Source organism: Rhinolophus sinicus, chromosome 3, assembly GCF_057876585.1.
Source record: "Rhinolophus sinicus isolate RSI-liver-muscle chromosome 3, RSI-T2T, whole genome shotgun sequence".
Classification (NCBI taxonomy): Eukaryota; Metazoa; Chordata; class Mammalia; order Chiroptera; family Rhinolophidae; genus Rhinolophus; species Rhinolophus sinicus.
In genome coordinates, this window is record NC_142503.1 from 103,325,622 (window position 1) to 103,353,289 (window position 27,668).

General features: G+C 39.8%; 1 protein-coding gene across 11 annotated transcripts in view; it reads right to left on the reverse strand.

Annotated features, from left to right (window-relative positions):
* Positions 1-27,668, reverse strand: part of NEO1 (neogenin 1) — a 213,162-nt gene that overhangs the window by 31,327 nt on the left and 154,167 nt on the right. For all 11 annotated transcript variants that reach the window (XM_074328259.2, XM_074328253.2, XM_074328255.2 and 8 more), the window contains exons 9-16: positions 21,734-21,888; positions 17,734-17,882; positions 16,717-16,855; positions 13,765-13,814; positions 12,715-12,862; positions 9,376-9,486; positions 8,096-8,290; positions 1,779-1,874 (exon numbers count right to left, since the gene is read on the reverse strand). In XM_074328259.2, coding sequence (XP_074184360.2) covers positions 1,779-1,874; positions 8,096-8,290; positions 9,376-9,486; positions 12,715-12,862; positions 13,765-13,814; positions 16,717-16,855; positions 17,734-17,882; positions 21,734-21,888 — 1,043 coding nt within the window. The remainder of the gene's footprint in view (positions 1-1,778; positions 1,875-8,095; positions 8,291-9,375; positions 9,487-12,714; positions 12,863-13,764; positions 13,815-16,716; positions 16,856-17,733; positions 17,883-21,733; positions 21,889-27,668) is intronic.

A 27,668-nucleotide genomic window follows, 5' to 3' on the forward strand; every position in this document is an offset into this window, starting at 1 on the left:
TATTTTGCTATAATACAAGACTGGGTATAATATAATATAATATAATATAATATAATATAATGTAATATAATATAATATATATTAAATATAATACCAGATCTTATATTAATTTTTGCTCCAAAAGACGCATTAGAGCTGATTATCTGGCTCGGTCTTATTTTCAGGGAAACATGGTAATAGTTTCCATTTGTGCACTTCCTATACAATGAGGACTGGAAGTTAGAGGGACAGCGTACATTACACTTAAGGGCTTTGTTCAGAGATCAAGTCACACACCACTTAGTTACATACAGAAAATGCACCCTAAGGTGCAAACATCATTAGACTCTTGGAGAAAATTTTTTATTTCTAACAACTCTTAGAAAAAGTAGTTAGGTTACATGTGTTAGGAACACTTCCTTGTGTATTTCTAGCCAGGAGGCTGTATTTTTAAGTCACATAAAAGAAAATAACTTCACATTTTTTTTCCTATCGTAGGCTGACTTAATAAAGTAGCAAACTATTTATTTAAATATTCTCTTTCTCATCTTGCTTTTTCCCCTTTATGGAACAACAAAGCTATTTTTGAAAGAACTCAGAAAGTATAAACACATAGGACAGAAGACAGGCGAGAACGACCAGACACGTGGTCATGATGTTGGTCTTGTTAGGGAAAAGCATACCCAAGGGACAGAGATTATCTTTTTAAAACAGTAACACCAAGTCTGTAACACTATGCAGAATATGCAGAAGACATAGCAGGCAATACAGATTCACTATTTTGGGAAACAAACGGAGATGAGCATTTCTGAAAATGGTAAATTCTTTGATTTTTCAGTATCTACTGTGTTTCCCCCAAAATAAGACCTAGCCAGACCATCAGCTCTAATGCACCTTTTGGAGTAAAAATTAATATAAGACCAAGTATTATATTATATATTATATTATACCTGGTATTATATTATATTACATTACATTATATTATATTAAAATAAGACCGGGTCTTATATTAATTTTTGCTCCAAAAGACGCATTAGAGCTGATGGTCTGGCTAGGTCTTATTTTCAGGGAAACACAGTATTAGAAGAATTTGTAACTCTAATATATTTACTTCAATAAACTTTCTCATTGAGATCTAAATTACATGTTTTACATAGCTATAGAAATTTTACATAATATGTATAACGTTTAAAGATATTTTAAATAAATTACAAAAAATAATGAATATTTGGTCTCTTTTGTAATAAATATACAGTTTATCAAATGGATAGAACATTTGACTTTATACTCTTTATATAAGTAAAACTTATGAAAAGCATACAGAAAAATACTTTCCAAACCAAATCAGGTGACTAGTAAAGAAAGTGTTCAATTTATATATATTTATTGCTCATTATTATATACATGTATGGCTACCATCAGTCACGTATAGAATTCCTCCAGAGATATGAAGAGCTTTTCATTTTTTGACTCATTTTAGTTATGTCACCTGACCAAAGATGAAAAATCACTTTTAATTTTCTCACAACTATGCTTTCTAGATCCCAATGCATTAAAAACATGTGTTATGTGTCTACATAGAACTGTTCACATGGCAGGACTGTTAATATTTTCTAAAAAGCAAAACAGAAATTAGCAGAACTTTCCATGTTGAAAGCACATTTTCCTATGTGAAGCCTGCCCCCTAAACTGCCAAATATGTCTCCTTGCACTGACACGCCGGGGGCAGGCCGCATGCCCACCTACTGAGGCTGCCAGGAAAGATGCTGAAGACCAGCAATGGATGACGGGTGCCTTACCTGTGTGCGGTCTGGTCACGGCACTCTCGTACAGCGGGATGCCTTCACCCACGTTGTTAAACGCTTTCAGAGTAATCACATAGTGAGAGCTGGGATCTGAAAGAAAGAAACCAGTCAAAACAAACACATTCTCAATACAGAATTTTAAAAATTCAAGGGTGACTGTGCATGACCTTAACTGCAGAGGAAATCAGGAGGGAAGATCCAAAAAATGTTTATGTGGGATTATTTTGAGGTGCAGGGAGATGTGAGATGGCAGCATATACAGTTCAGTGGTCCCCCCTTATCTGCAGGGGATACAGGCCCCCATTGAATTCCTGAAACCACGGATAGGACCGAACCCTATGTAGACTGTGTTTTTTCCTATACATACATACATACTATGATAAAGTTTTGTTTATAACTAGGCACAGTAAGAGACTGACAACAATAAAATAGAAGTATTATAACAACATCTGTAATGAAAGTTACATGAATGTGATCGCTTTTTTTCTCTCTCTGATCACCCATCTGATGACCAAGGCGGCTACTAAGTGGCTTACGGGCAGGTAGGGTACACTGGACAAAGGGATGATTACGTCCTGGGCAGAAGGAACAGAGTGGATGGTTCAAGATTTCATCACACTACAGAATGGAGCGAAATTTAAGACTTATGAATTGTTTACTTCTGGAATTCTCCATTTAATATTCTCCATTTAATATTTAATGGTTGTCCCTGGGTAACTGAAACTACGGATAAGTGGGGACAAGTGTACAGGAAAATCGTGTGAGATCAAGTTCCTGGAGTCGCAGGAATGAGGTTGGCTGCGCCTGAATCCTCTCTCAGCCTCTACTAATGGATGGTTTACTGATGCTATTGGATAGTACAGGGCTTGGATTAGAATGAGTTACTAGGATTTTCATGTGTTGAAAGCCTATAGGTAGAGCCTGGAATTAAACAAACCCTTTTCCTTCTCAGGAGGAAGGACAGTGATTGGAACAGCCAAGGCAGAGAAGCATGAAATAAACTGTTAACTGAGGAAATGCTAAATGCCCTTAATTCTCCGGGGCGTGTGGGAGTCACTCCAAATCCAGGAACTGCCAAACCCGGTCTAGCCCTCATGTAGACTTCTTGGTTGGATAAGGTATGGGTCAGGATTACAACTGGCTTGGAGGGGAAGCTGCAGGAAATGTAAGTTTGATAGAAAAACTCCCTCCAGGAGAGCATATAAAATGCTGCTAGTTAGACTTGACGAAAAGAGGGGCTATTAGACAGTTGGAATAGCATTCATTCTCCTATTGGTTGGTGTAAATCAGGAAGAGTCTACTTCATCACATGCCTGACCCAGGCAAATTTAGGATGGGTGATTCAAAAGTCCAGAGTCAGAAATGAGGACCTGAGCGCCAATGAAGTGTTGCGGGGGTGAGGAGGGGTGGGGGGAGCTGCCTGACACTGCTCACTTCTGGCAAAGCTGGGGAGTTTTCCCAAGTGGCCACACCCCAAGTGGCCTGCACTACTTCCAAAGCTTCCAATAGCTGCTCTGCATGGGGGCCTACTCTTTAGACACCAATGGGCAATATATAAAGACACCTGGTCTTCCAGTGTCAGAGAGAAGGGACAACAAATGGAACCAACGAGACTTAGTACTTGGCCGGTGAGGAAAAATGAAAAGGTGCCGTTTGGGCAACATGGTAAACAGTGAAGTCGTTCACTGAGACTAGGGACAGACGCAGAGCAACCATGATATGCCTTTCCAAGCCCCTCTTCCATTTCCACTCTTCACTCTCTCCCTATGTGCTTTCAACTCATTTTCTTAGCTTGGATTAGCATGTATATGCCATCAGATGCAAATACCTATCTCTAGTCCAGACTTTTCTTCTGAGCACCGAATCTCCACGTTCCAACTGCCTGGCCTCTCCCCTCATATGCAAATGATAGAGTCTGGCTGATCCCACCTCCGCGCCTCTCACCACTTGGCCTTGTTCTCTGCTCCATCTCTCGGTTTCCTGAGCATGTGCGTCTCTTAACCCTGGGCCTTCAGTGTGCAGCTGTTTCCTCGGCTGGCTGGGGAAACACGCCACCCTTCCTCTGTACCGAGACAATGCCTATTCATCTTCAAGGTCTCATCGCAGATGGGTCAGCGTCTCTAGTTACATAGCCTGCAGCACCCCATTTCTCTTCTCAGCACTCTAAACAATTCCGATTATTTCAAAATTATATTATTTCTAATCATTGGGATCATGTTTGGTTGATTCTCTGTTCCACCTCTAGCACAGTGTCTGGGATATTGTACGTGTTCATATATGTGCTGATTGATCAAAAGGTATGCAGAAGAAGATACTTGAATTTTGATTAAATGATAGAATATGGGCTGTATCCCCGCGCAGACACCCAGTGAGCAGATGTTTGTATGGATCTAAGCTCAGCAGAGAGCTCTAGCTTGATTAATAAGTGAATTCCTAACTGTACTCCTCCATTCTGACTTTCTTCTTTCATTCAACTTCACATACATCTTAGCGGTATCGGTATTGACTAAAATAGCTCAAGCTCATCTTACTTTAGGCCAAAGTCAGGGCTTTTTTGCTACTTCTCACTGTGCTCTCTCTTTTCTAATAAAGTCTGTCTATTTACTTTCTTCAGCACCTGAAGTGCTTCTTCTCATCCCTTATTTTCAAACACTATTCTGGCTCCGTCTTTCAGTTCAGGTTAAGCTTCTTCTCTGACTGCTTGCCTATGCCTCATTAGCGCTCCCTTCTCCGACCATACTTCACTTCACCTCATTCCATTGTTTCTTGTGTATTACTCTTGTTCTATTAGACGGAAAGCACCTGAAGCTCCAGGACCATGTCCCGGCAGAGGGGTCTCCTCTCAGTAGTTTTGTAAAGGAAACAGTGGGCAGGGGGTCAACACAGGGACATTTTCACCCTTCCAGCGAAGCTTGTCTTTTGCTCTCTCATGATGTCCTAAGTTAGCTGTGCTGTTGCTTCTTGAAAGGAAAAAAAAGAAAGACTACTTTTGTTTTTGAATCAAGCATCAAATTGTTGCTTATATTCTACCAGAAAAGATGAAGGTAATCCATTTGTTAGACACCTAAAGGTGTTCTTAAGAAAGATATTTAAAAACGAATTATTTGAATTAAAAAGTTGGGCAGGGCAGATTCTGATCTAAAAGATAAGTCTCAGGAAGAAAGATCGCTATAATGATAATCCAATTTGTAAAAGTAGTAACACCTACCAAAACAAATCCATTTTCAATTATAAAATATTATTTCTTAGTTTTTTTGCTTTGCAAATCAACTCTGAAGTATAATTATTGTACAGTAAAATGTACCCATTTAAGTGTACAGTTTGTTGAGTTTTGAAAAATACACATACCTGTTTAATCACTACCACAATCAATAGATAGAATGTTTCCAATACTCCAGATAGTTCCCTTGTGCCCCTTGTGGTCAATTCCCACCATCCCTGTTTCTAGGCAGCCACTGATCTTTCTTTGTCACTACAGATTAGTGCTTCCTGTTCTGTAATTTCATAAAAACGTAATACCATGTATGTACTCTCTTGTGTTTGGCTTCTTTTTCTCAGCATATTTGTGGGATTTGTTATGTCGTTGTGAGTATCCACAGCCTATGCCTTTTTACTGCTGAGTAAGAGTCCATTGGATGGATATAGTACATTTTACCATTTACCTGTTTACCCCTTTTAGACTATTATAAATTAAGCTATTATGAACAATTGTGTACAAGTCTTTGTGTAGATGTGTGTTTTTATTTCTCTTGGTTAAATATCTGAGTGGGAATGTATGGTTTTATGGTCAACTTTTTAAGAAACCTCCAAACTGTTTTCTAAAGTGGTTTTCACATCAGACATTCCTACCAGCAAGTATAAGAGTTCCAGTTCTGCACCCTCGCCGGTATCTGGTAGTTTCTGTCTACTACATTTTACCAGTCCTAGAGGATGTGTAGTCGTATTTTATTGTGGTTTTTATTCTTCATTTCTCTGATGATTAATGATGTGGAAAATCTTTTCACATGCTTACTGTCCTCTTGCATATCTTCTTTGGCATACTGTCCATCCAAATTTCTTGCCTCCTTTTTTTCACCGGATTGTCATCTTCTTACTGAGTTGTTAAGAGTTTTTATATATTCTGGACTCAAATTTTTTGTCAGATATTTGAATGATGAGTATTTTCTCTTTCTCTGTGGCTCACCTTTTCATTTTATTGGTGTCTTTCCAAAAGTAGAAGTTTTAGATTTTGATCAAGTTAAATTTACTAATTTATTATTAGGTTGGTGCAGAAGTAATTGTGGTTTAAAAGGTTAAAAATAATTGCAAAAACGGCAATTACTTTTGCACTAACCTAATAATTTTGTAATTTGCGCTTTTTTGCATCCTAAGAGATCCTTGCCTACCCCAAGGTCATGAAGATTTTTTTCCTGTTTTCTTCTAGAAGTTTTATAATTTCAGCTCATGCATTTATGTTTGTTTTTGTGTATGATATAAGATAAAAGTCAAGGAAGGTTCGTCTTCTTTCTTCTATAATTATCCAATTATTCCCATGATTTTGTTGAAAAGACTATCTTTTCCCACTAAATTATCTCTGTATTTCTGTCAAAAATCAATCGACCACATACATATGGATCTACTTCTGGACTCTATGCTGTTCCATTAATCACCTACCTTTACAGCAATACCACCACAATATCTCAATTACTGTAGTTTTATAATAAGTCCTGAAATCAAGTAGTATGGATTTTCTAAACTTAATGCTTTTTTTCCAAAATGTTTGACTATTCTAGTTCCTTTGATCTTTTATATAAATTTTAGAATAAGTTTAATTTCTACAAAAAAGTATACTGGGATTTTACTTGGGATTATATTGGGGAGAACTGTCATTTTAATAACACTGTCTCCCAATCCATGAACATGGTATCTCCATTTATTTAAGTCTTCTTTAATTTCTCACAGCAATACTTATCTAGTTTTGAGTGCACAGACCTTTTACATACTTTTAAAGTTTATTCCTAAGTACTTCTTATTTTTTTGAAGCTATTGTAAATGGTATTGTTATTTTAATTCCAATTTCCAACTGCTTATTGTAGTGTATGGAAATACAATTATTTTTGTATATCAACCTTGTATCTTGTGACCTTGCTAAACTCACTTATCGTTTTAGTCGCCTTTCTTACAGATTTCTCAGGATTTTCTACGCAGTAACAAGGAGCCTGGAGAGTGCTCAGATACTGGTTTCTAAATACCATTTCCCATAAGAAAACAAACAAACCAAGGTTTCTTGGAGAAATGGCTGATTCAAGGGCTAAGGCTAGGAAATCTCAGATGAGCCTAAAATACCTCACTGTGTCAAAAAGGAAGAAAATGCTCAAAGACAGATGAGAGATGTCAAAGGGACAGAGGAACCAGTTAGAAAGAGTCCCATTGGCAATTCTTTCATTGTGAAAAAGAAGGAAAGCTCTTCCTTATTAAAGGATGCTAATAAATGTAGAAGAAATAATGGAATTAGAAAATCACCATTTGTGATATACCATAGTAATAACCGTTACTGAAGATGCTAAAACTTGTAAGTGAACGATTGATAAGAAAAAAAAAATATTTTCAAAGACTCATGGTATCTTCCCCACAAAGTACTTATTATGAAAGAAAAAAATAATAACTTTATAGTAATGTGGCAGATACCATTTTAAGCAATGATTAGAGTTAACCTCACTAGTGGTAGGCTGTCCCTGCCCCCTAACGTGGTAACTGACAGGAACACAGTGCGTCTATGCTATTCCCTTCCCAAGTGCATAAACTGAATGTAATGAGGAAACACTAGACAAGTCTAAATTGAGGGACATTCTTAACCAAGGAATGTTCCATATCAAAGAAAACTAATGAGACACGATAATAAAATGCAGCATGTGCTCATAGACAATGCTTTTCTTTTATTATAAGGGATAGTAATGAGACAACTAGCAAAATATAGATACAGTCTATAGGTATTGTCTCAGTGTTGGCTTGCTAACGTTGTTAATTGCACTGTGGTTATGTTATAAAGTGTCCTTATTTTTAGGAAATGTCCATTCAAGTATCAGTGGCTAGAGAGGCATCATGTCTGAAACTTACTCTCCAAAGGTTTAGAGAAGAAATAAGTGTACATATAGAAAGACAAGCGAATGATAAAGCACACGTAAAATGTTAACCTCCAGGATTCTGAGTGAAGGACATGCAAGATTCTTTGTACTATTTTTGAAAGTTTCCTATAAAAATAAATTATGTAATAAAAAGGTAACAAGAAAGAAATGACATGCGCGATTACTGCCTCTACCTGGCACACATACCTAGATTGTCGATGGTGTAATAGCGCTGTTTATAGTCCACTTTGATGGTCTGGGCGTGCGGGCTGCCAACGCCGTAACCGATGGCATAACCTCTGACCACAATGTTCTGGTTTTCCGGAGGTGTCCAGCTTACCACGATGCTGGTGACCAGTGGGCGGACATGAAGAGAACTAGGCACTTCTGGGACACGAGTTTCTGGGAAGGAAAGCAGAACAGCAAGATGAGATCCCTCTTCCTTTAGAATATTTCACCATCCTTCTGGATGGTGTTTAGTCTCCTGCCAAATTATCTGGGGCTAAGTTTTTTTCATGAGGCCCAAGAATTCATAGAGAATCTGTATGTATAATAAAGTATGGCCCATGGTGTTAATGCATTCTAAGAGGAGAACAAAACCCAAACAGCCAGAAATACAAGACATTTTAATATTAATATTTGGAAGAGAAGACAAAGAGATCCAAGAACCTCTTCCAATGGAGAAAAATGAATTCCCTGTCAACAGTCAGCCATTCCTCTTGGTCCCACATCTGATTCCCAAACTTACCAGGTGGAATGAGAAAGGCAGGACAGCAACTATAATTAGACGCCTGTTGTCAACAGGTAATCAAATATCACCATGCTATAATACATTATAGCATATATTATCAATTATTTACTCCCCTAAGTAAACGGTAAGTCAGTAAACATGAAACTAGTGCCACAAATTGATTTAAATAGTGGGAGACTAAGAAGCTTAAAAAGGTGGCAATTTACAGGATCTTTCAAATATATTATTTCAGGGCATAAATTCCTGTCTTAACTTAAAAATTAGTAAACCAAGTATTAGAATAAGGACCCAGGGTCTTTAGTCTCCCAAGTGCAGCACCTGGTACATGCACACACCCATATGGAGTTACTCACTGACTAAACAGGTGAGAAAAAGGGCAGGCGCCCAGGACTAGGGGAAAAGGGAAACTGTAACTGAAATAAAGGCACGATTCATGTGGCTCAGCCTTAAACTTTAGATCACCTACTTACTTAATGGCCTTGGTAAAAAACCAGACTTAAAGGACCTATACATTTTTATTGGTTCTGGTTCTCCTTAAAGGGATAGTTCTCTAAAAGCTACTGCAAAAAAAAAAAAATTCCGTGAAACTTGCTGCATTAAGAAATGACAGCAGTATACTATATGCAAGTTCATAGATGTAAGCCAAATACACCCAAACTCTGTGGCTTTCTAGTCCGACTCACTTGACTACAGTTAGTACACAGTCTGTGCCAATCCTGCCAATGGTTGTTCTTACCATCCAAGTCACTTTCAAAAGTTTCAGCAGATAGCCAGTCAGTAGCCGGGCCTGTGCCATTCACTGTCAGAGCAGCCACTCGAAAATTATATTCAGTCCCCCGATCCAGACCTGAGACCCAAATTACAAAAAAGACATGCTAAAACAAGAGCTTTGGGAAAACAAAAGATTAACAATCTCACATTAAAGCAAATATTTCATCCACCAACTCAGTACATAGGTACTATGTACTGATAAAGTTCCAGTTAAAGTTAATACAAAACAAGTAATACATAAATGTAGCACTGAGGAGCTCCCCCTCTAAAGTAGAGGCTGAAGCCCACACAATGCACGAAGAAAACAGAAATGAGTAAAACTCCCGGGAGATTACAGATTTTTGTTTTTTCAAAAGAGCTTGAAGGCTCCTTAGAGATCATTTAATGTAATCCCTTCATTTTATTACTAAGGCAGCTAAGGCCAAAGAGAGGCCAACGATAATGAAAGAGTTATATATAACAAAGGAACAAAGTCGGCTGGTCTCAGAAGACACCCAAGACCAGCAAAGAACGCAGAGCTGTGAGTCCTACCACAGCACCTCTGTTCTCTGAGCACAGGAACAACTTTAGACACTGAACATGGCCCAGAAATCTACGTCTCCACAGCCTGCCTGCCCTAAGTACATACAATAAGTAAAAGAGGAATAAGCCTTTCTATTATGCAACCTTTCATATTTTCTATCAGCTAATAAAGCACACGCTTCACCAATGTATCAAATGCACATTGTATCAAGATCCACATGTAGAAGTCTGCCTTACAGAGGAGGGCAACATTCAATAATATGTCAGCTATTCCTATACTCAGGAATCCAGTTCTTTCTTTTTTATTGTGTTAAAATACACATAACATAAAATTTACCATTTTAACCATTTTTAAGTGTACAGTTCACATGCATACGTTTTTAGAGCACTTAAATACTACATATTTGAGACCAGTCGTCTCAGGGTTACGACAAATCATCCTACCTCCCCACATCCAACATTGGGCTCTCTGACCAGCCACACAGAGGGCTACTGAGCGAGAACGTGGCCAATTCATCAGCCCTGTCTCATGGTGTGGGAGGAGAGGGCAGGCCCATCTGTTCTCTGCAGGCCCATCCTGACTCTGCCCACAAGAAGCAAGAAGCAAGACAGAAGGAGAAGCAAAATGGCGAGGCCCAAGCAGACACCTCCCTGTCTCCTCCCTGCACACACTGAACCAGAAAGAGCCCAAGCGGGTAAGGGACAGCGATCTGGACTACTAGCAAGCACGGCTCAGCTGAGGTTCTGAAAGAATTCAACCAATCAGATTATCATTCCCTCCCCAAAGATATGGCAGAACGTGTTAAGTGCTATAAAAGAACAACCGTTAGTTCCGGCTAAAACTTAATCATATAATTATTGGTAACCCATTTTATTCTCTAATAATTACCAGGCTTCAAGGTAATGCTTCATGAGAGCGAAGATCCCCATTTTTGCTCACGTTACACATTTAGAGCCAGCACACGCTAACAAAAACTCAATAAAGTCTGTTAAATGAATGAACGTAATTTGATTTTAAAATGCAAGAATTTTCTTGATAAAGAAAAAACTATTTTTACCATGACAGTGGTATTTTCCTTATACATCAAATGTTTCATTGAGAAAACGGGTAGTCTCCTGAGGGGCAAGGATGGTACTCTTACTTTTACGTCACCAGCAACAAGAACAGTACCTGGTATAAGTAAATACCTTTTATTAAATATGCAAAATCAAAGCCTTACAGATGGGAAATGTTACTTATCTGGAGTAAAATCAGGAACTGACTTTTAAGAACATCTGAGCAATTTTACTGTAATGTTCCTTCAGTGACATCTCGCAACAACACTCACTGCAGCCATGTCTACTTGCGAAGCTTATAGCTGTGCGGTTCATGTGAAGAAACAAGACTGACGATACCCTGAGAGACAAACATTCACTTTCTCCTATTTTGAAAGACATCATCCTATGCATGAGGTGAGGAGTAAGGAGAGAAGCTTGCTGGACTACCAGAGTACAGTGTTCCACTGTCAGTAGCTCTCTCAAGTTTTAGAAACTCACACCTAAAAGAAGGGGAGACTCATTACACTTTTTGACCCCAGATCTTGGTTCTGTCAAGAACCTTGCCCCTGAGGGCACAGGAAAGCGGATGATGTCAAGCTCCTCTGCTTCCTTCAATGTCTTCCCAAGAGAGGCGCAATAAAGGTTTAGAGTTCCCCAAGGGTGATGAAATTCATTCTCAGGGCTTATAGAATAATGACAGTATCTCCAACTCTCTTCTCCCAGCTCTGCTAGCAAACACCATCAGGGTTTCTTAGGGGCACCTGTTCCTTTGTAAGCACAGTCCCAACATCCAAAGAGCAAAAAGCACTTCATCTTCCTCCCACGGTTCTTCCTCCCGCAAAGTCCACTTGCCTTGCTAAGCCAACCCTGCCTCCCCTACTTGAGGAAGGAAGATGGGGATACTGTCATCTACAGGGGGACCCATACTAGACATGCATTAGCGTCCCCTCTCAGCAGGTCTGCCACTTGCTCTGCTGCACATAAAGGAAAAAGGCACAAGAGGAGCGATCCCTGACAGAATTTTCTAGAGCTTTATTGTGTCCATAGCAGCGAGAATGATTACTGCACTGCCATCGCTATTCACAAATGTCGTTTCAGGCCACATATACATGAATGGTGTCAGTGTTATAAAACCATTTTGCAGACTCTGCTACCAACTAGATTGAGCAGAGCCTTTGCTTGTATAGCTTTGTTTAATCCTCTTTTCAGATTACAAAAAAAGCAATATACAGAGACAGGGTGTCAAAAAAATGTATATACATTTAAAGAAAGGAAATTGTGTTAAAATTGTAATACTCAATATATACTGACAAAAAAGATTAATACAAGATACAAGTCACATATGACTTCTCCAATTACAAGAGCTGCTCAAAGTGGTTACCAACAGCGTCCAAACACTTCTGATTATGGCGAATACTGCTTGAGCAACATTGACCAAAGTGTCCACTTGCACACATTTTTTTGGCACCTCCAGTACATATTCAAAAAAGACAACATGGAGAATACAGAAAAAACATAAGTAAGGAAATAAAACTTAATCACAATCTTACCACTCAGAGATGACAGAACTTGTAACGGTGTTTCCATTAATTTTTATCAAGTTGGGAGTAGACTGAACCACTACAAGTTCTTTTGAACCATTTTTATTTTGTTTGTATAAGTCAGAGCAGTCATTAGACGAGCGTGACTCATGTCTGAGAGAGACACCACCTCCTGGCTTTTGCCTACGTGCACAGCAGTTTACCTTCAATCAGCTGAGACAGCTGTGTCCCAGTTACCAAGGTCTCAGTGACATCGCTCTTTCGGGAGGCCTTTCGGTAGCGAATCTTGTAGCCAGTAATCTGCCCATTTTGTGTGGCTGGAGGAGGTGGCTGCCAGTGAATCAGAATACTCTGGGAAAGACAAGTTCATGGGAAAAGACAAGTATGTCAAATGCTTGCTCCTGTTTTAGGTATTATTTCCCTGAATTCACTGTGCAAAGAAAAGGAACGTGGAGGCAGCAGGGTGCTCAGAGTTTTACTAAGTTATTTAATAATCACTCAAAAATACTTTTCAATTTTGAAACCCCCGATGATCCAACTGGGAGACTGTATTTGCGGGCAGTGGACTCTGGGCCCTTGATCTCCTGGGGTCTTGCTAGTATGAAGACACTGGGCAAAAGTCTCAAAGAAGTTTGCAGAAGAAAACATAAAGTCGGAGGCACATGGATTAGGAAGTAAACTATTGTTAGGTGTAAGGTTCTCTTCCCATTTCTACTGTGGAAGAGATGAAATTGGACAACTTCTGTCTGATACCCCTCAGAAAGAGGTTGGCTGTTTCTTACAGGAGGAGTCCAACAGTGCTCTTGGAAGGACTGGACCTCCCAACTCTCTGTGTCGTCCGGGGGGCTCTGGGCCCTCAAGGGGCATCCATGCCTTAGTGTGCAGTGACCGGGGCTGGGACCATCTGACAGATGCACTGGGCGCGTCTCCCAGGGCTGAGGGGCTGTGGCATCTCAAACAACTTACTTCTTTGTTCGGTTTGGACTGGTAAGATCTACAATGTAATGATTTACATAACAGTGGCAATATCTGTGCAGAAAGGCTAACGTAATTTCGGCATCAGAGACAGGCAGTAAAGTGAAACAATAAACGGGAGTCGGTTTCTAAGCCCAGCTTCACTGGCAAGCGTACCATCTAGGTAACCTTATTTCTCTGCTTGATTAAGACTATTTCGATACAGATCTCCCTCTGTGAGCCCTTCTGAGGCTTAATAATACATCAGAAAAATGAACATCAGCAACATGAAGTCTCACCTTTGAATTTCTTACTTCTAAGGACAGATTCTGAGGAGCAGCACTGGGAGCTGGACAGGCAGAAAAAAGAGAAAAAAAGTTTTTTCAGTCACCCACACATCACCCCTCACGTGACTGTTCTTGACCCGACCTCAGTCAAACGCACATCTCAAACACTGACTGCCAACCTGGGGGTCTAAACGCAAATGCCAGGGCCCCCATGTTGGCAGCAGTGTGTGGGTAAGATGAGGCCATGTTTGATTCGTTTAAAAAACTGGGATAGCTTCATATATGTGCACCAAAGTCAGGCTGTCCCTTTGGGAAGTCGGATACTTGTTTCCAGGATGTGACAGTGACTTCTACTTTTCTGGACCCCAGATGCATTCTGAACTTTCAACGTATTCTTTTAATTATTGTTGGTGATAGTATATCTTTATTTTGGGGGAAAAGCCCCAAATTTCCTGGAAACAAGTCTAATAAATATGGCAAGTGAAGGAAGTGGGTAGTGTCACTGAGTCTGAAATGTGACGTGCAGCAGTGAGCCTGCTTTCTCGAGGAGTTCCGGAATGGGTTTTGAAGGCACTTCCCAGGTAAAGCGCGATATTTAAGCAATGACAGCTTCAGTAACGTGACCACCTGGCTTCCAAGGCAGCTCTATAGCAGGAAACACTCAATTAGATGTGAGAAGTTTGAGACTGTTGCTTAAACAAACATCTGCGCAGCTTTAGTTCCTCACATATTAAAACAGAAGAGGGGGTACAAGTCCAAGTTCATGGTGCACACACCCTCCAGAACCCCATTCATAGTAACTACAGCAAGCAAAGAGAATTTAGGGAATCCGATTAGTCTCCTCCCCCCTCACAAAACGCTGACTTCAACTATTCTCCCCTCATCCGTCCCAGGGAAACATCTTTCTCCCTTTCTCCATCTGGTGACCAGGTACATAACCAAGTGCCTACTGCGCCTTAGGCTTGGAGCACAGAGACTATTTTTTTGCTCAGTGCGGTAACTTTACAAAGTGCCTCAGGCCTCAACCCAGACAGACCGTCAGGCCAGGCGGGTCTGGAGTAGGACGGAGGCACCTGTGCTTTGAAAGAGCTGGGTCCCATCCTGTCCCTGCAGGACCTCTGCCCTGGCTGCACAGGCCGCCGGCAGAGTTGCTGCTGTCTTCTTCTTCTTCATCTTCATCACAGCTGAGACTGGCTGCTGCGCCTACAGCAGGGACTTAATCCTTACAACAATCCCACCCGGGAGTTCCCATTACTGCCCCATTTTGCAGATGAGGTTTACATCTCTACCCCGCGGTACTGGTAGTATTTGCATAGGAACCAGGATCTGTCTTACTCCCAAGTGCTGCTGTCAGCCACACGCGCAGACACGTGCGGTTCCTTGGCAGGCACTAAAGTAGGCATGCCAACCCACTGAGTGCAGTTAAAATGGACTCGTGTGCAGGTTTCAAAGCTTTCATTAAACATTCCCACCTCAGCTTTCCTCAAAAGTCTTGACCAACTGGTTTGTGCAGTTGGCTAACCAAACTCTAGTTTGCAATTATCTTCCTCAACACTTTATCCTGAAAAATGTCAAGCACACAGAAAAGAGTGGCAAGAAAAATACAATGAATGCCGTATGTTCTTTTCCTGAGTTCACCCACTGTTAACGCTCTGCCAGTCTGCTTATTTCTCTCCCTGTATGCGCACACACAGGTTCTCTCCCGACACACTGCGTCCGAGTCATTGGAGAGACAGCTGCAGTCATCACCGCGCTCTGAACGACTGCAGTATATGCTGCCTAAGAGCAGGCCTCCTCCAACAAAACTAAATCACAATGAGCGCATTCAGAAAATGGAATCTCAACGCAAAAATGTTACCTAATATACCTAATATCTTATATGTAATCCTGCCTACACTATACCTCTCTAATATTAAGTAAATGTATCAATAGTGCCTTTTATTACTTTTTTACTCCCAGATCCAGTCAAAGATCATACCTGTTTTATTTCTTTAATCTAGATTCTAGAATGAGTCCCTAACCTTTTTTTTTCTTTCACGAGACTAATATTTTTTAAGAATTCAGGCCAGTTTATTTCTTTGCAGAATTTCCCTCAATTTGGGTATGTCTTACTGTTTCATCATGATCAGATTCAAGTTAAACATCTTAACGGGGATACGACATAAGTGAAACAGGCACTGTCTTTCTGAATGCACCACATTGGGACACTCACGATGTCAGTCTGCTCCTTTGTTGCTGATGCTATGTTGGACCATTTGCTTAAAGGAGTCAAACTATAGCTTCTAAAGCATGCATGTTTATATATAAGGGATACAGATATACATATATATATATGCGCATTCTTTAGAAAACGACTTTTTTGTAACACATTGGATTCACCTGAGTTTCAGGAAACAATACACACACTTACTAAGTGCAATGAGGTCTTTTACTGTTCAATTCTAAAACTACATATTTTTAAAATGCTGGTCTTGACCTACTCAATCTCTTTGGAAGCTGCAGTTTGTAAAAATACTGTTCTAGGTAATGAGTATATGTTTTAACTTAGAAATTCAGTCACAGGTAAGAAAGGAAAGTGTCCCCAAACACAGGAATAAAAAAGGCCATTTGGCATGTAAATATGACGCTAAGCAGAGCGAGGCTAGCCTGCCCACAGCCCTGGAACAGTCTGTTATGAACAAGCAGTAGTATTACTTATACAGAAGCCCCTACTGAAAAGAAAAACACGGTACAGGCGCTACCATGTCCTCCTCTCTCTCATGGAATCTGTACAGCCGCCCAGTGAAGGCGGCATCATCCACATTTCGCATAAGGAAACACGCTCTCACATGGTCATTGGCTTGACAGTCACACTACGAGAAAGGGCAACTGGCATTGCAACAGAACCTTCCTGACATCAAAGCCCGTGATCCCACTGCCACCGGGGCCCCAGGCACAGGACTTTGTTGCAAAGCAAACACTCACCATCTGACAAGGTCTGAACAGCAACATCTTGTGTGGAGACCCCAGGACCATGTTTATTGTAGGCCACCACTCGGAAACTATACTCTGTGTATTTTTTCAACCCAGTAATGGTGTGAGAGTGACTTGAAACGTCAACATCCTAGAATAAAATAAAATAATTTATATATGCACAACTCATACCAAGAGAAATGCTACAAAGAATTAACTATACAAATTCTATATTTGACCCAATGCAGATTTTTTTATTATCTTTTTAAAATTAAATTTATTGGGGTGACAATGATGAGTAAAATTATTAATGTACAATTCCAGACCTATACTAGTGTATAATTCTATATTTCAGGTGTACAATTCTATGTCATCTATTTATCATGTTGTGTGCTCACCACCCAGGGTGAGTTCTCCTTCCATCACCATATATTTGACCCCCTTTTCCCCCTTCCCCTCTGGTAACCACTAAACTGTTAACTGTGTCTATGAGTTTTTGTTTCTTTACTTGTTTGTCTTGTTCCTTTGTTGCTTTCAGTTTTATATCCCACATATCAGTGAAGTCATATGGTTGGACAATGCAGATTTTTTTTAATCCCTTTTACAGAATGTTATTTAACAGTCAAAGCAGATTAATCATAAACACTGGCAATTTACTGAGAAATATTTGCTTGATGTTTAGTAACTCTTGCTGGTAAAAACTACAGAATAAATCTTGGCATAAAGAAATAGAATTATGTCAACTTTTCATTCCCTATACCTCTTTTTTTCTTCTCAGATTTCTAGACAAGCAAGTACTGAGTTTTGGAAATAATAGTTCAATTCTACTATTCCAATCAATGGATTGAAAAATGACTTCATGTAATAACTATGTATGACGTGAGATGGGTACTGGACGTACTGGGGTGATCGATCACTTCATAAGTTATATAAATGTCTAATCACTATGTGGTACACCTTTAACTAATATAATAATGCAGGCCAACTCTAACTGAAAAGTAAATTTTAAAAAATGGCTTCATCTTATACCTGTTCTTTATCAGTCCCTTTTTCCATGTAGTACAATTTATAATTCTGAATTTCCCCATTGCCAGACAACGGCGTTTCCCAGGTTACAGTGATGGAAGTAGGTGAAGCTGCATATGCTCGGATGTTCGGTGCTGGGCCAGGGAGCTGGACTAGAAAGAAAATTCCAAGACAGCAAGACATAAATGAAATTTACTGCACTCCTCAATAACCACTCAGCAATAATGTCATAATGGCCATGTTTTAAAAACAAAAAACTAAGGAAACAATTGATTTGACTGAAGTTGCTTCAGGATAACATATCATTAAACAAATTTCCCTTTTTATGACTTAAAACTAAAAATTATCTGTGAAGTATCTCAAATTCATTAAAAGAGAAAAACTGCACACTGCAGACTTCTTTTTGTGCTTTATGAACAATCCTAGTTTTGCAGTGGGACGGCGGCATATACGAAGCCACCATCACAAAACGACAGGCTTCTCTTACCAGGCAGTAGGACACAGTGACGGCCCACAAAGAACTCCCAGTCTAGAGGGGAGTCAGGTACATAAATGGTTACAAACTATGTCAGAAGTGCTAACAGTCAGGCAATGATTGTAACAACAACAGAAAGAAGAGAGCACACAATTCTGCTTTGGGAGGGGGTAGGCAGGAAAGGGAAAGATTGGTGAAGACCTCTGGGAGTAAGAAAAAGGAATCGTTTTCTCAGATACCAAGGGGAAAGTTACTCCAGTCGAGGAGGAACAGTATGTGAGAAGACAAGGTTTTGTGGTTCAGGCTGAAACAGAGTGGATGTGGGAGAAAGAATGCTGAAAAGGAGGACAGCGGCCAGGTAATGGAGGACCTCAGTGCCCTGCTAGGGACTTTGGATTATGTCTTGTAGGTATTAGATATTTACTGAAAAATTATGAGCAGGAACATGACATGATATGATCAGGTATGTGTTTAGAAAGGACTTGTGAGCACATGCATGGAAGAAAAACAGTAAGGGAATAAGCCTAGATAATTAATAAATAGCTGCCATTTATTGCATGCTTACAATCCGTCCAGCATTGCATGCTTTACATATTAAAATGACATCAATATAATCTTTACACTAACCCAAATGAGATGGATACTGTTATCCCTGTTCATAGGTGAGGTTGGGAGGTTAAGAATCAGGGCTAAGTGATGGGAAGGGGGTGAGTAGTGAGTCAGGAGTGAGTCCTTTCTGATTCTAAAGCATGGACTCAAGACAGTAGGAGACTATCACAGCCCCCTCCACAGGATGCACGTGACTGGAAGGCTCATAACTGACGGACGGACGGACTGTCCAGCTCAAACTCCCATGAGGCTCTCACACCCTTTACTATATTCCTTCTGCCTGACTGAAAGGGAGGCCCCAGCTTACACACAAATCCTGGGGGGCTGCCTGTGCTTACACTCTGGACACTCTAGATTTGAAAACAGCTTCTCTGGATGGAGCTAGTGCTTCTGTAACACACATCCATTAGATTTAAGGAAAGGGAAAAAAAATAACAAAATGTAAAAAACAAACTTGCTTTCTTAAATAACAGCACCACAGCTTAAGATCAGTTTTGCTACCAAAGTAGAGAAACCCGAATATGGTTATTCTGACAGTTGTTTACCTTTTTTAGTCATGAATCACGTTATTCACTTAATGTTAAGAGCATATTTTGTGCAGCCTGACAGTGGAATTTGTCAAACTTCGGCTGACATGGAAAACTTTCCTCTAACTTATTAAAGAGGAAGGAAAACAAAACAGCTCCCAAACTCCCTTAAAATCACATTCTATACATTCATCTGCTAAACATAAATAAACATGATCCTAAAAAAGGCGCTAATACATTCTTTCAGTTTAGCTGTAGAGTGGAATAAATGGAAACATTTTAAAGCTGGTTTGTGAAGCTAAATACATAAGATATTTTCCAAGGGCTGACTTGACCACATAGGCCTCCCCACACCGGGCCGAACGCCTCCAGATGAATGCAAATCGCTCTCCCCCACATCCTTCTCTTTTGACAAAACATGTTCGAGTCGCTCTCCATCCCTAACATGCCCTCACCAGAATCTGTTGCCCATTCCATCTATATTCTTATAGAGAATCAAACTCCTTGAACAAATTGCTGTGCCACCGACTTTCCTTGTGGTGACGGCACATCGCTCTATCGTCTATTTACGTGCACGTCACTGGTACCAGACTTGTGCACAGAAGTCTGAACTTGCCTTCACCCCTAGACCGCCTAGCACATGACTGGCACTGGGCAGGCTCAATAAACCTTCCTTCCCTTACTTCTTTCCCTCATCTCCAAACTGACCGTCACCCTTCTCAACAGTTTTACTCATAAGTTCTCAAATGAGAATGAAAGCCACAGGCTCTCTCCCAAGGAAAATGCGGCTATGGACAGACCCACACATACTTTCATGTATCTTCAGGAGGTTCACAGCCCTGCATGAGACTCGCACACAGAGTCAAACCCAGTGGTCCTTTCCTTCACTTTGTGCCTCACCTGCACGTGTAGTTCAGTCCTATGGGGGAGCTGGGTCATGCATGAGTTTCCTTCCCCGGGAATGCCTGCTCTAAGTCAAAGACTTCAAGGAGAACTCTCGGGTCTCATCTTTTCCTAGGAACCTGCCTTGATATGCCTGACTTTTACAGTGATTGTTCCTTGGTTTGTATCCCAGTATCTCTCATGAATGACACCTATACATGGAAGTTAATGGAAGAAAATTGAGCTTGAAATCTAACAGACTGTTCCTGCTCTTATCTGAACACAACTGTGAAATTCAACATCCTTTCCGTGTGATGAGAACACATTCTTTCCTAAAATCAACCTCCTGATTCTCTGGTGGCCCTCCTGTTCTTGCCTGGGTTTGGTTCCTGACCTTTAAGTGCTATCACTGAAATGCTCAATGGCCCCCATCCTGACTGCTCGTTCTTTAAGAGGAGAACTCCTACCTTGTGCTTGCCCACCTCTCTGATACCTTGTGTAGCACAGGGCTACCCACTGAATGGTCCACGACTGACTGTTTTGCTACAGCATTAGAAAGTGAAATTCCACAGCTCCTGAACTTTACTTATTCCATACATCAGACCAGTGAAGTCTCTGAATTATTTCCATAGTTTCCCGGGCAAATTTATGAAATCTGTTTAGTTCCATGGTCAGTAGCTTCCACAAATGTATCATACATGCTATACTGCTAAAGTAACGTTTTTGTTACTGGAAGTCTGTTAACATGAAAAACCACTGCAGTTAATAGCAAAAGAAAACTGGAGAAGGCTACGAGGAAAAACAGTGTCTTGTATTAAAACAAAGTGAGAGTGTAGAAGAAAGCCTCGTGGGAAAAGCATTAGTTATGATTCGATGGCTTCTTATAATTTTAGGCCTATAGTTTACAACCATAATTTAAGACATTATTAGATAAATCAACCTGACACTCATTTCAGTTGCAGAAAATCTTGGGCAATGTAACTGGAAGTAACACTATTTAGAACAAAATACCACAGGTCCAAAGAAAAGCATTAAAGAAATTCTGAAGAGCATGGTGTGTATAAAGATCACAAACAGTGAACACCTGCTGCATGTGTCAGGCACTGCATTAGACACTGTGGGAAATACAAGGATGACAAAGACTCTTGTCTTTGCCATAAAATAAATGAGACACAGTCATCATCACAAGTCAAGGAAGGAAGTGGTAATGCATCTTAGAACTGTAGAGATACAATGTTAGCTAGCATCAGAGGAAAGATTCTAGAAGGCACCTGTGTTAGGTCTTAAAGGATCAGTAAAATTTGAGAATATATCAGCAGAGTTACATTGTCTTACACTATTAGTCACGGTTTGATGTGAATTAATTTTATCTCTCCCAATTAATTCATTCTTAAAGGCGAAGAACTGCTATGTTTTGCTCTGCTGTGGTGTGCAAAGCTACACATCAGGTAGACTGCTAGGAAGGCCTACCCACAGGTGGGGTTGACAGGCAGGCGGGAGACTTACTTACCTTCGGGCTGTGTTTCTACACGAAGCGCCGCTGAACTCTCTCCGGAGCCATGCTTATTCTGAGCCATAACTCTGAAGACATACACAGTCGCTGGCATTAGGTTCTGAATGGTCACCTGCATTTCTCCTGGGCGACTGGTATTCTCGACACGTTCCCTTTGGACAAAGAGGGATTTGGAAAGAGAGAATCGATTAAGAATATTTCTACAATGTGTAGTTTCATTTTCTTTGCAATGCCTACAGATGCCACACCACATCAGAATCTGAACAATTTAGGTCAAATTAACTCTCAAAAAAAAAAAAAAAAAAGAAAGAAACTTCTGGGGATGGAACAGTGCACAGTAGAATATGGAAAGTTGCAAAGAGCAATGTCATACATGCCTGATAACTTGCTGATGTTCTTGCTTAAATATTACTGATATCACTGGTCACAACCACAACTTCCTTGCAGAGAAGACACAGACCAGAGTCTTCTCAGTGCCATTTCAATGAGGCAATGCGTCTTCAATTTTGTAGGCTTTAGGAATTATTGAGTTTTAAGAGGCGATTCTCAGGGAAACAAACAGAAGGTAACTACAGGTATGACCCAATTTTCATAGAAAGTATCAAGGGATGCTGTGTATACAAAGGGTGCCAAAAAATGTATACACATTTTAAGAAAGGAAAAAACTGTATTAAAATTGTAATACAATGAATGACGCTAGCATTCACTTGATTGACGCCATGCCATCTTTTGAGCGAACATCATACTACCTACCTACACATTGCTACCGTAATTCATTCAACTTTGGAAAGCTGAATTGAATTACTGTAGATAACATCTCTTAAAATGTGTATACTTTTTTTGGCATCCCCAGTATTTTGGATAATAGACTCTCAATAAAAACAAAATTAGAGATTATCACTCTTAAAATTGAGAACAAAACATTAAAAATTTAAATGAATCCTTAAAAATCTGTAAAATAAGCTAATCATGATACTGGATTTTTATAATCTATTTTTTCTTTTTGAGGGGTGAAGTTCAGAATTTGCATTTATTTATTTTTTTAAGTTTATTGGGGTGACAATTGTTAGTAAAATTACATAGATTTCAGGTGTACAATTCTGTAAATCTATTTCTTAAAATGAATACTCTTTTTGAATGATTTTCAAACTGATTTGAAATGCCTGACTAATCTCATCACAAACAGTACAAATGAATTTAGCACTCTAAGGTAAGAGATGAAAATATAAAAGCAATTTTCTAGGTTCTTTAAAAAAGAGAGCTTTCAGGCTGTATCTTGGGGGACCCACACTTGGGTCCATAATTATGCTCAGTCTGCTGTACTTACTATAACAAAAGCCGTATTATATTACACAAGAATTTTCAACAAGCGATGTGAAGGAATTTTTTTGTTTTAGACAAAGAGCTAGTCTTTAAGAGTTGCCAATCCTGTGACAAAAGCTCTGTATCTGTCTTGAGTAATAAAAGGGTCCAAAACTATTCCGTGGAAGAAATTATTTAAAATTACCTAATCCACTGAATTAAAATTCTTACTTTAAAATATTGATAATTTTCCCTGAAATTACTGATGAAAATTTGCTGAGTTCTACATGACTACATGCCAATTCGTCTGATTGCATATTAGCATTTGCATTTCAGAGATTTAGGTGTTTTTTTAGTAGTTTTCTATAGTTCTCTAAACTACCTTCTTTTAATCAAAACAAACAGTACCCACATGGTATTTACAGAGGTGCTTTGTCGGCCACCAGGTCCACTGGAAAGACTACTCTGGTAACAGAAGGCATCACTCGGAGATACCTGAGAGACTCATGGGTATTATTTTCTCTTCAGCTAAACCTCTAATTCACAAGGTGTAGAAGGAGGATGTCAAATGGTTTCTCACATGTGAGGTTTCTGACACTTGGTTTGATCAAAATGACTGCTGTCTAAAAGGAAGTAGGGCATTTTACATTTCACTAAACCAAAAGCTCCTGTTTTTGCTCGCTCTGCACACAGAAGTTTGAACACGTTCCCTCTGAGAAAAATGGGGGCCGCTATTTTACTTTAAAGTGAACGAGTGTCTCATTCATGTTCACATACGACAGAAGCACTTAGCAGAGACTCATACACGGAAACAGCGCCACCGATGTGGCTGAGTGAATGGAAACGTGCCTTCAGATACTCAAATCTGGTACAGTAACAATACCATGTGTATCTTTGTTCCTATGTGGAAGGGAACAAATAGGAGAAACAAGTGAAGGGAACTAAAAACCTAGGACAAATTTCAACACAAGCATTGTAATAAAAAAATCAGTAACAGTTATGAGTCCCTGAGACGCTACTCAGAACCTGAAAAGGCTCCAAATACTAGATGGCTCCAAGTATTTGGCTCTGACAGAACCCAGTGTCTGTCTAGGAAAAAACCTTCTGACTTCAGGACAAGATCCAGGGTGAGTTATAAAGGGTAATTCTCATAAATGTGTGAGGTTCCAATGGGACTTAGATTAAATGTGTTAGCTGAGAATCAAAAGAGAAAGAGAAAGGTACACTTTACACTAAGACAGTGATGGGTCCGACATTGGAAGCTGCACATGTCTAGTTCTGACGACACTACCAGCGTGCTGGGGGGGCCGGGGCAAGTCACTAGTTCTTTCTGGGCCTCAGCTTCTTCATGTATTAAATGAAAAATATGAGATCAGGGTGTCAAACTTTTTCTTTAAAGGGCCTGATAGTCAATATTTACAGGCCAAATGGAAAATATTATGTAGTTACTTATATAACCTATTACAATATAACCATTTGAAAATGTAAAAACGATTCTTAGCTCTTGGGCCATAAAAATAACAAGTCTGATTTGGCCCAAGGTCTATAGTTTACCAATTGCCAGACTAGACTAACAGCTGCGTAAGGCTCTGTCCATCTCTAAAACACGACTGATTTCTGGAATAACTTATTCTGTGTTCTCCATTTAGTAGCTAATATGAGAAAAGTACTGCTGTATGCATTAAAGGCATTGGGGGAAAAAAAAAGCTAACATGTCATAACTGAAAAGGCAGAGCAAAGACCCTTTGGAATCCAGGAAACTCAGGAATCCAACAGAATTATAGCTCATGAACAGGGCACATAGTGCCACCTGGTGGTTGAATTTTTAAACGCAAGAAGTAGGAGAATTTATAAGGGGAGGTTCACATTGAATTCTTATTATAAGTCTGTGAAGAAAAGTTACTACCCTCGTTTTTTGATGAGAAAATTTAAGCTTATTTAAATAAATTTTCTTTATAAAATAAGTAACGAGGATCTAGTCTTTTTGCTCAAGTGTCCTTTCTACCCCTTCATCGCTTCTATTCAGAAATCATAAAGCAATGAAGTGACAAAAAATAGTACAGTCTCGAAAAATCTTCCTTTGAAGTTGTCCGCAGATTTTCTGTCCCTCCAGGTCCCTGCTGCCATCTTCACCCAGGCTCCACCTGCCACACACCTAGATAACGTAACCACTTCCTGGTTTGTGCTATGACTCCACTGCTTCTTGTAACCCGGGTGCTGCTTGCAAAGACCTGCTAATGACTAGAGCTGTTTCAGAGAGTCGCAGCGCACACCTGCTCAGGAGTCTAAAATAATCCCTTCTTAACTGATAATGTCCACATTTTTGCAGGTAGTCCAACATTTGGCTCCAAACTTCCACTTTATTATAATCTCTCACGAATTCCTTCAAAAGCTCAGGGCCAGTTAGACTAGCTTTCTCAGTTTCCCATCCTTCAAACAGCAGCCACACAAATTAAATTGGGTCCTTCTTGCATCTTCTCTTCCTTTATGTACCCCCTGCCAATTTAACTGTTATATTTTCCTCAATTCCAATTTCATTTATTAATCAGCCCTGCTTATTTCAACCCATGATACATTAAGAACATTTTACTGGGATAGATTTTCATTAACAACAAAATTACATATAGTTAAAGAATGTGGAAGTCCAGTTTTTCTCCCGCCCTCAAAACTGTCCTACCCTGAGACCTAACTGTGGGAGGTACTGACTGGCGTCCTACCAGATCTCCCCACGCCAGGTTTCCTCAGCCTCAGCACTACTGAGATGTCAGGCAGGGTAACACCTGGTTGTAACACTGCAGGATGTGTATCAGCGTCTCTGGCGTCCTCACTAGACGCTAGTAAGCATCCCCTCCCATCTCACTTATGACAACCAGAAATGTCGCCAGATATTGCCGAGTGTCTCCTGGGAGGCAGGGAGGGGGCAAAACTGCCCCTGGTTAAGAATCACGGCATCTGGGCATTTGTATTTACATAATACATATCAAAATACACAGGTATAAGTCACTTAAAAAATTCCTGTACTGGACTGCATATGGATATACATGTATTATGTGCCCATTCCTCTACCAATAGACACGTACAGTTTCCTTTCTTCATCCTTACAAACTATGCTACAATAAACACCCTATACGAGTACCCTAAGCATATGTACACAAGTATATCTATACGACAGACACCCAGAAACCTAACTGTTGGACTGAAGGGTGTGTGTGTTAAGAAGATACAAAATCCTACCAAATCACCTTCGCCAAAGGGTACTGTACTTCATACTGTCACCACGGGCCTAGACTGGGTTTCTTCCCACCATTTAACTTGCATAACACTGGATATCATAAACATTTTCCAGCCTTACAGCTGAAAAACAGTAACTCAGTATTTTGTGTTTCCAAGATTGTTAATGATAATGAGAACCTTTTTTTAATTTTAATCAGCTTTCTACTAACTTCTGTGAATCACCTACTCATACCATTTGCCTCTTGGGATCTCTGTCTTATAGAAGCTCTTTATATAGATTGGATATCAATAAATATTACAATTTTTTTCCTATCTTATAACTTGCTAGTTTGATTTTGTTTGTTTTATCACATGGAATTTTTATACTGTTACATAATAAAACTTTGTCTCCCCTGTTATGGCTTTTGGGTGTTCTTTCTTCCTTTAAAAAGCCTTTCATACTCAAATGATAAAAACAGTTTCTATATTTTCTTCTAATACATTTATAAATTTAAAAATATCTCTTAATCAATCTATAGTTTGTTGTTATACATGATACAAGACAGAGATGGAACTTTTATTCTTTCCACCAAATGGAGTCAATTGTTTCCACAATTTCTTGAAGAACTATTATTTCTCCACTGATTGAGATCAATTTATTTTCTTAAAAAATATTTATTTAGTGCTAATATATGCCAGGCTCTGTTCTAGGTGCTGGTGATACTCTATTAAACAAGACAGACACAATAAATATGTTAAAAGAGAAATTTTTGGTGTGTTAAATGTTCCAAAACAAAAGCCAAAAAACGAACAAAAAAAAGTGACAGCAGTGGTGTCCTGGTAAATGTTTAACAATACAGCTCTGGTTTGCAGTACTTGTCACTGTACTGCCACCATGCCCAATTTCAAGCCACCAAGTCAGGTCATGTGTTTACAAAGCTTCCTGACGATATAACCACTGGCTTGGGAACCAAAGTGGCCCCAGTACACCACAGTGTAGCAATGACTGAGAAGTAAGCTGGGTGAGTTCATGGAAGGCCTGGGGAGGTGCCATCTGAGGGGACAGCCACGGGCCAGCCAGGCAGTTACTATGAGGGAAGTGCCCTCCGGTAGGACAGGGTGAGGCCCTCTAGTGGAAGAAGCTTGCTGTTCTGAAGAACTGCTCAATGCTTCCTCCTGGGAAAGCCTATGAAGTCTGCGATGGGATTCCAAAGTTGATTGGAGACATTTTAACACAAATGCTGTTTGGTAGTAATGTCTTCCCTTTTTGTGCACAGAACTGTTTCCTTATCTTTGTAATTCCCAAAACATCCAGTGCAGTGCTCAGGTAAACACCATCCAATGAGTGGCTCCATCTATCTGGCCCAATTATGTCACTCAGACTTCCTAAGAGTGTTAAATCAAGGGCTCATCCCTT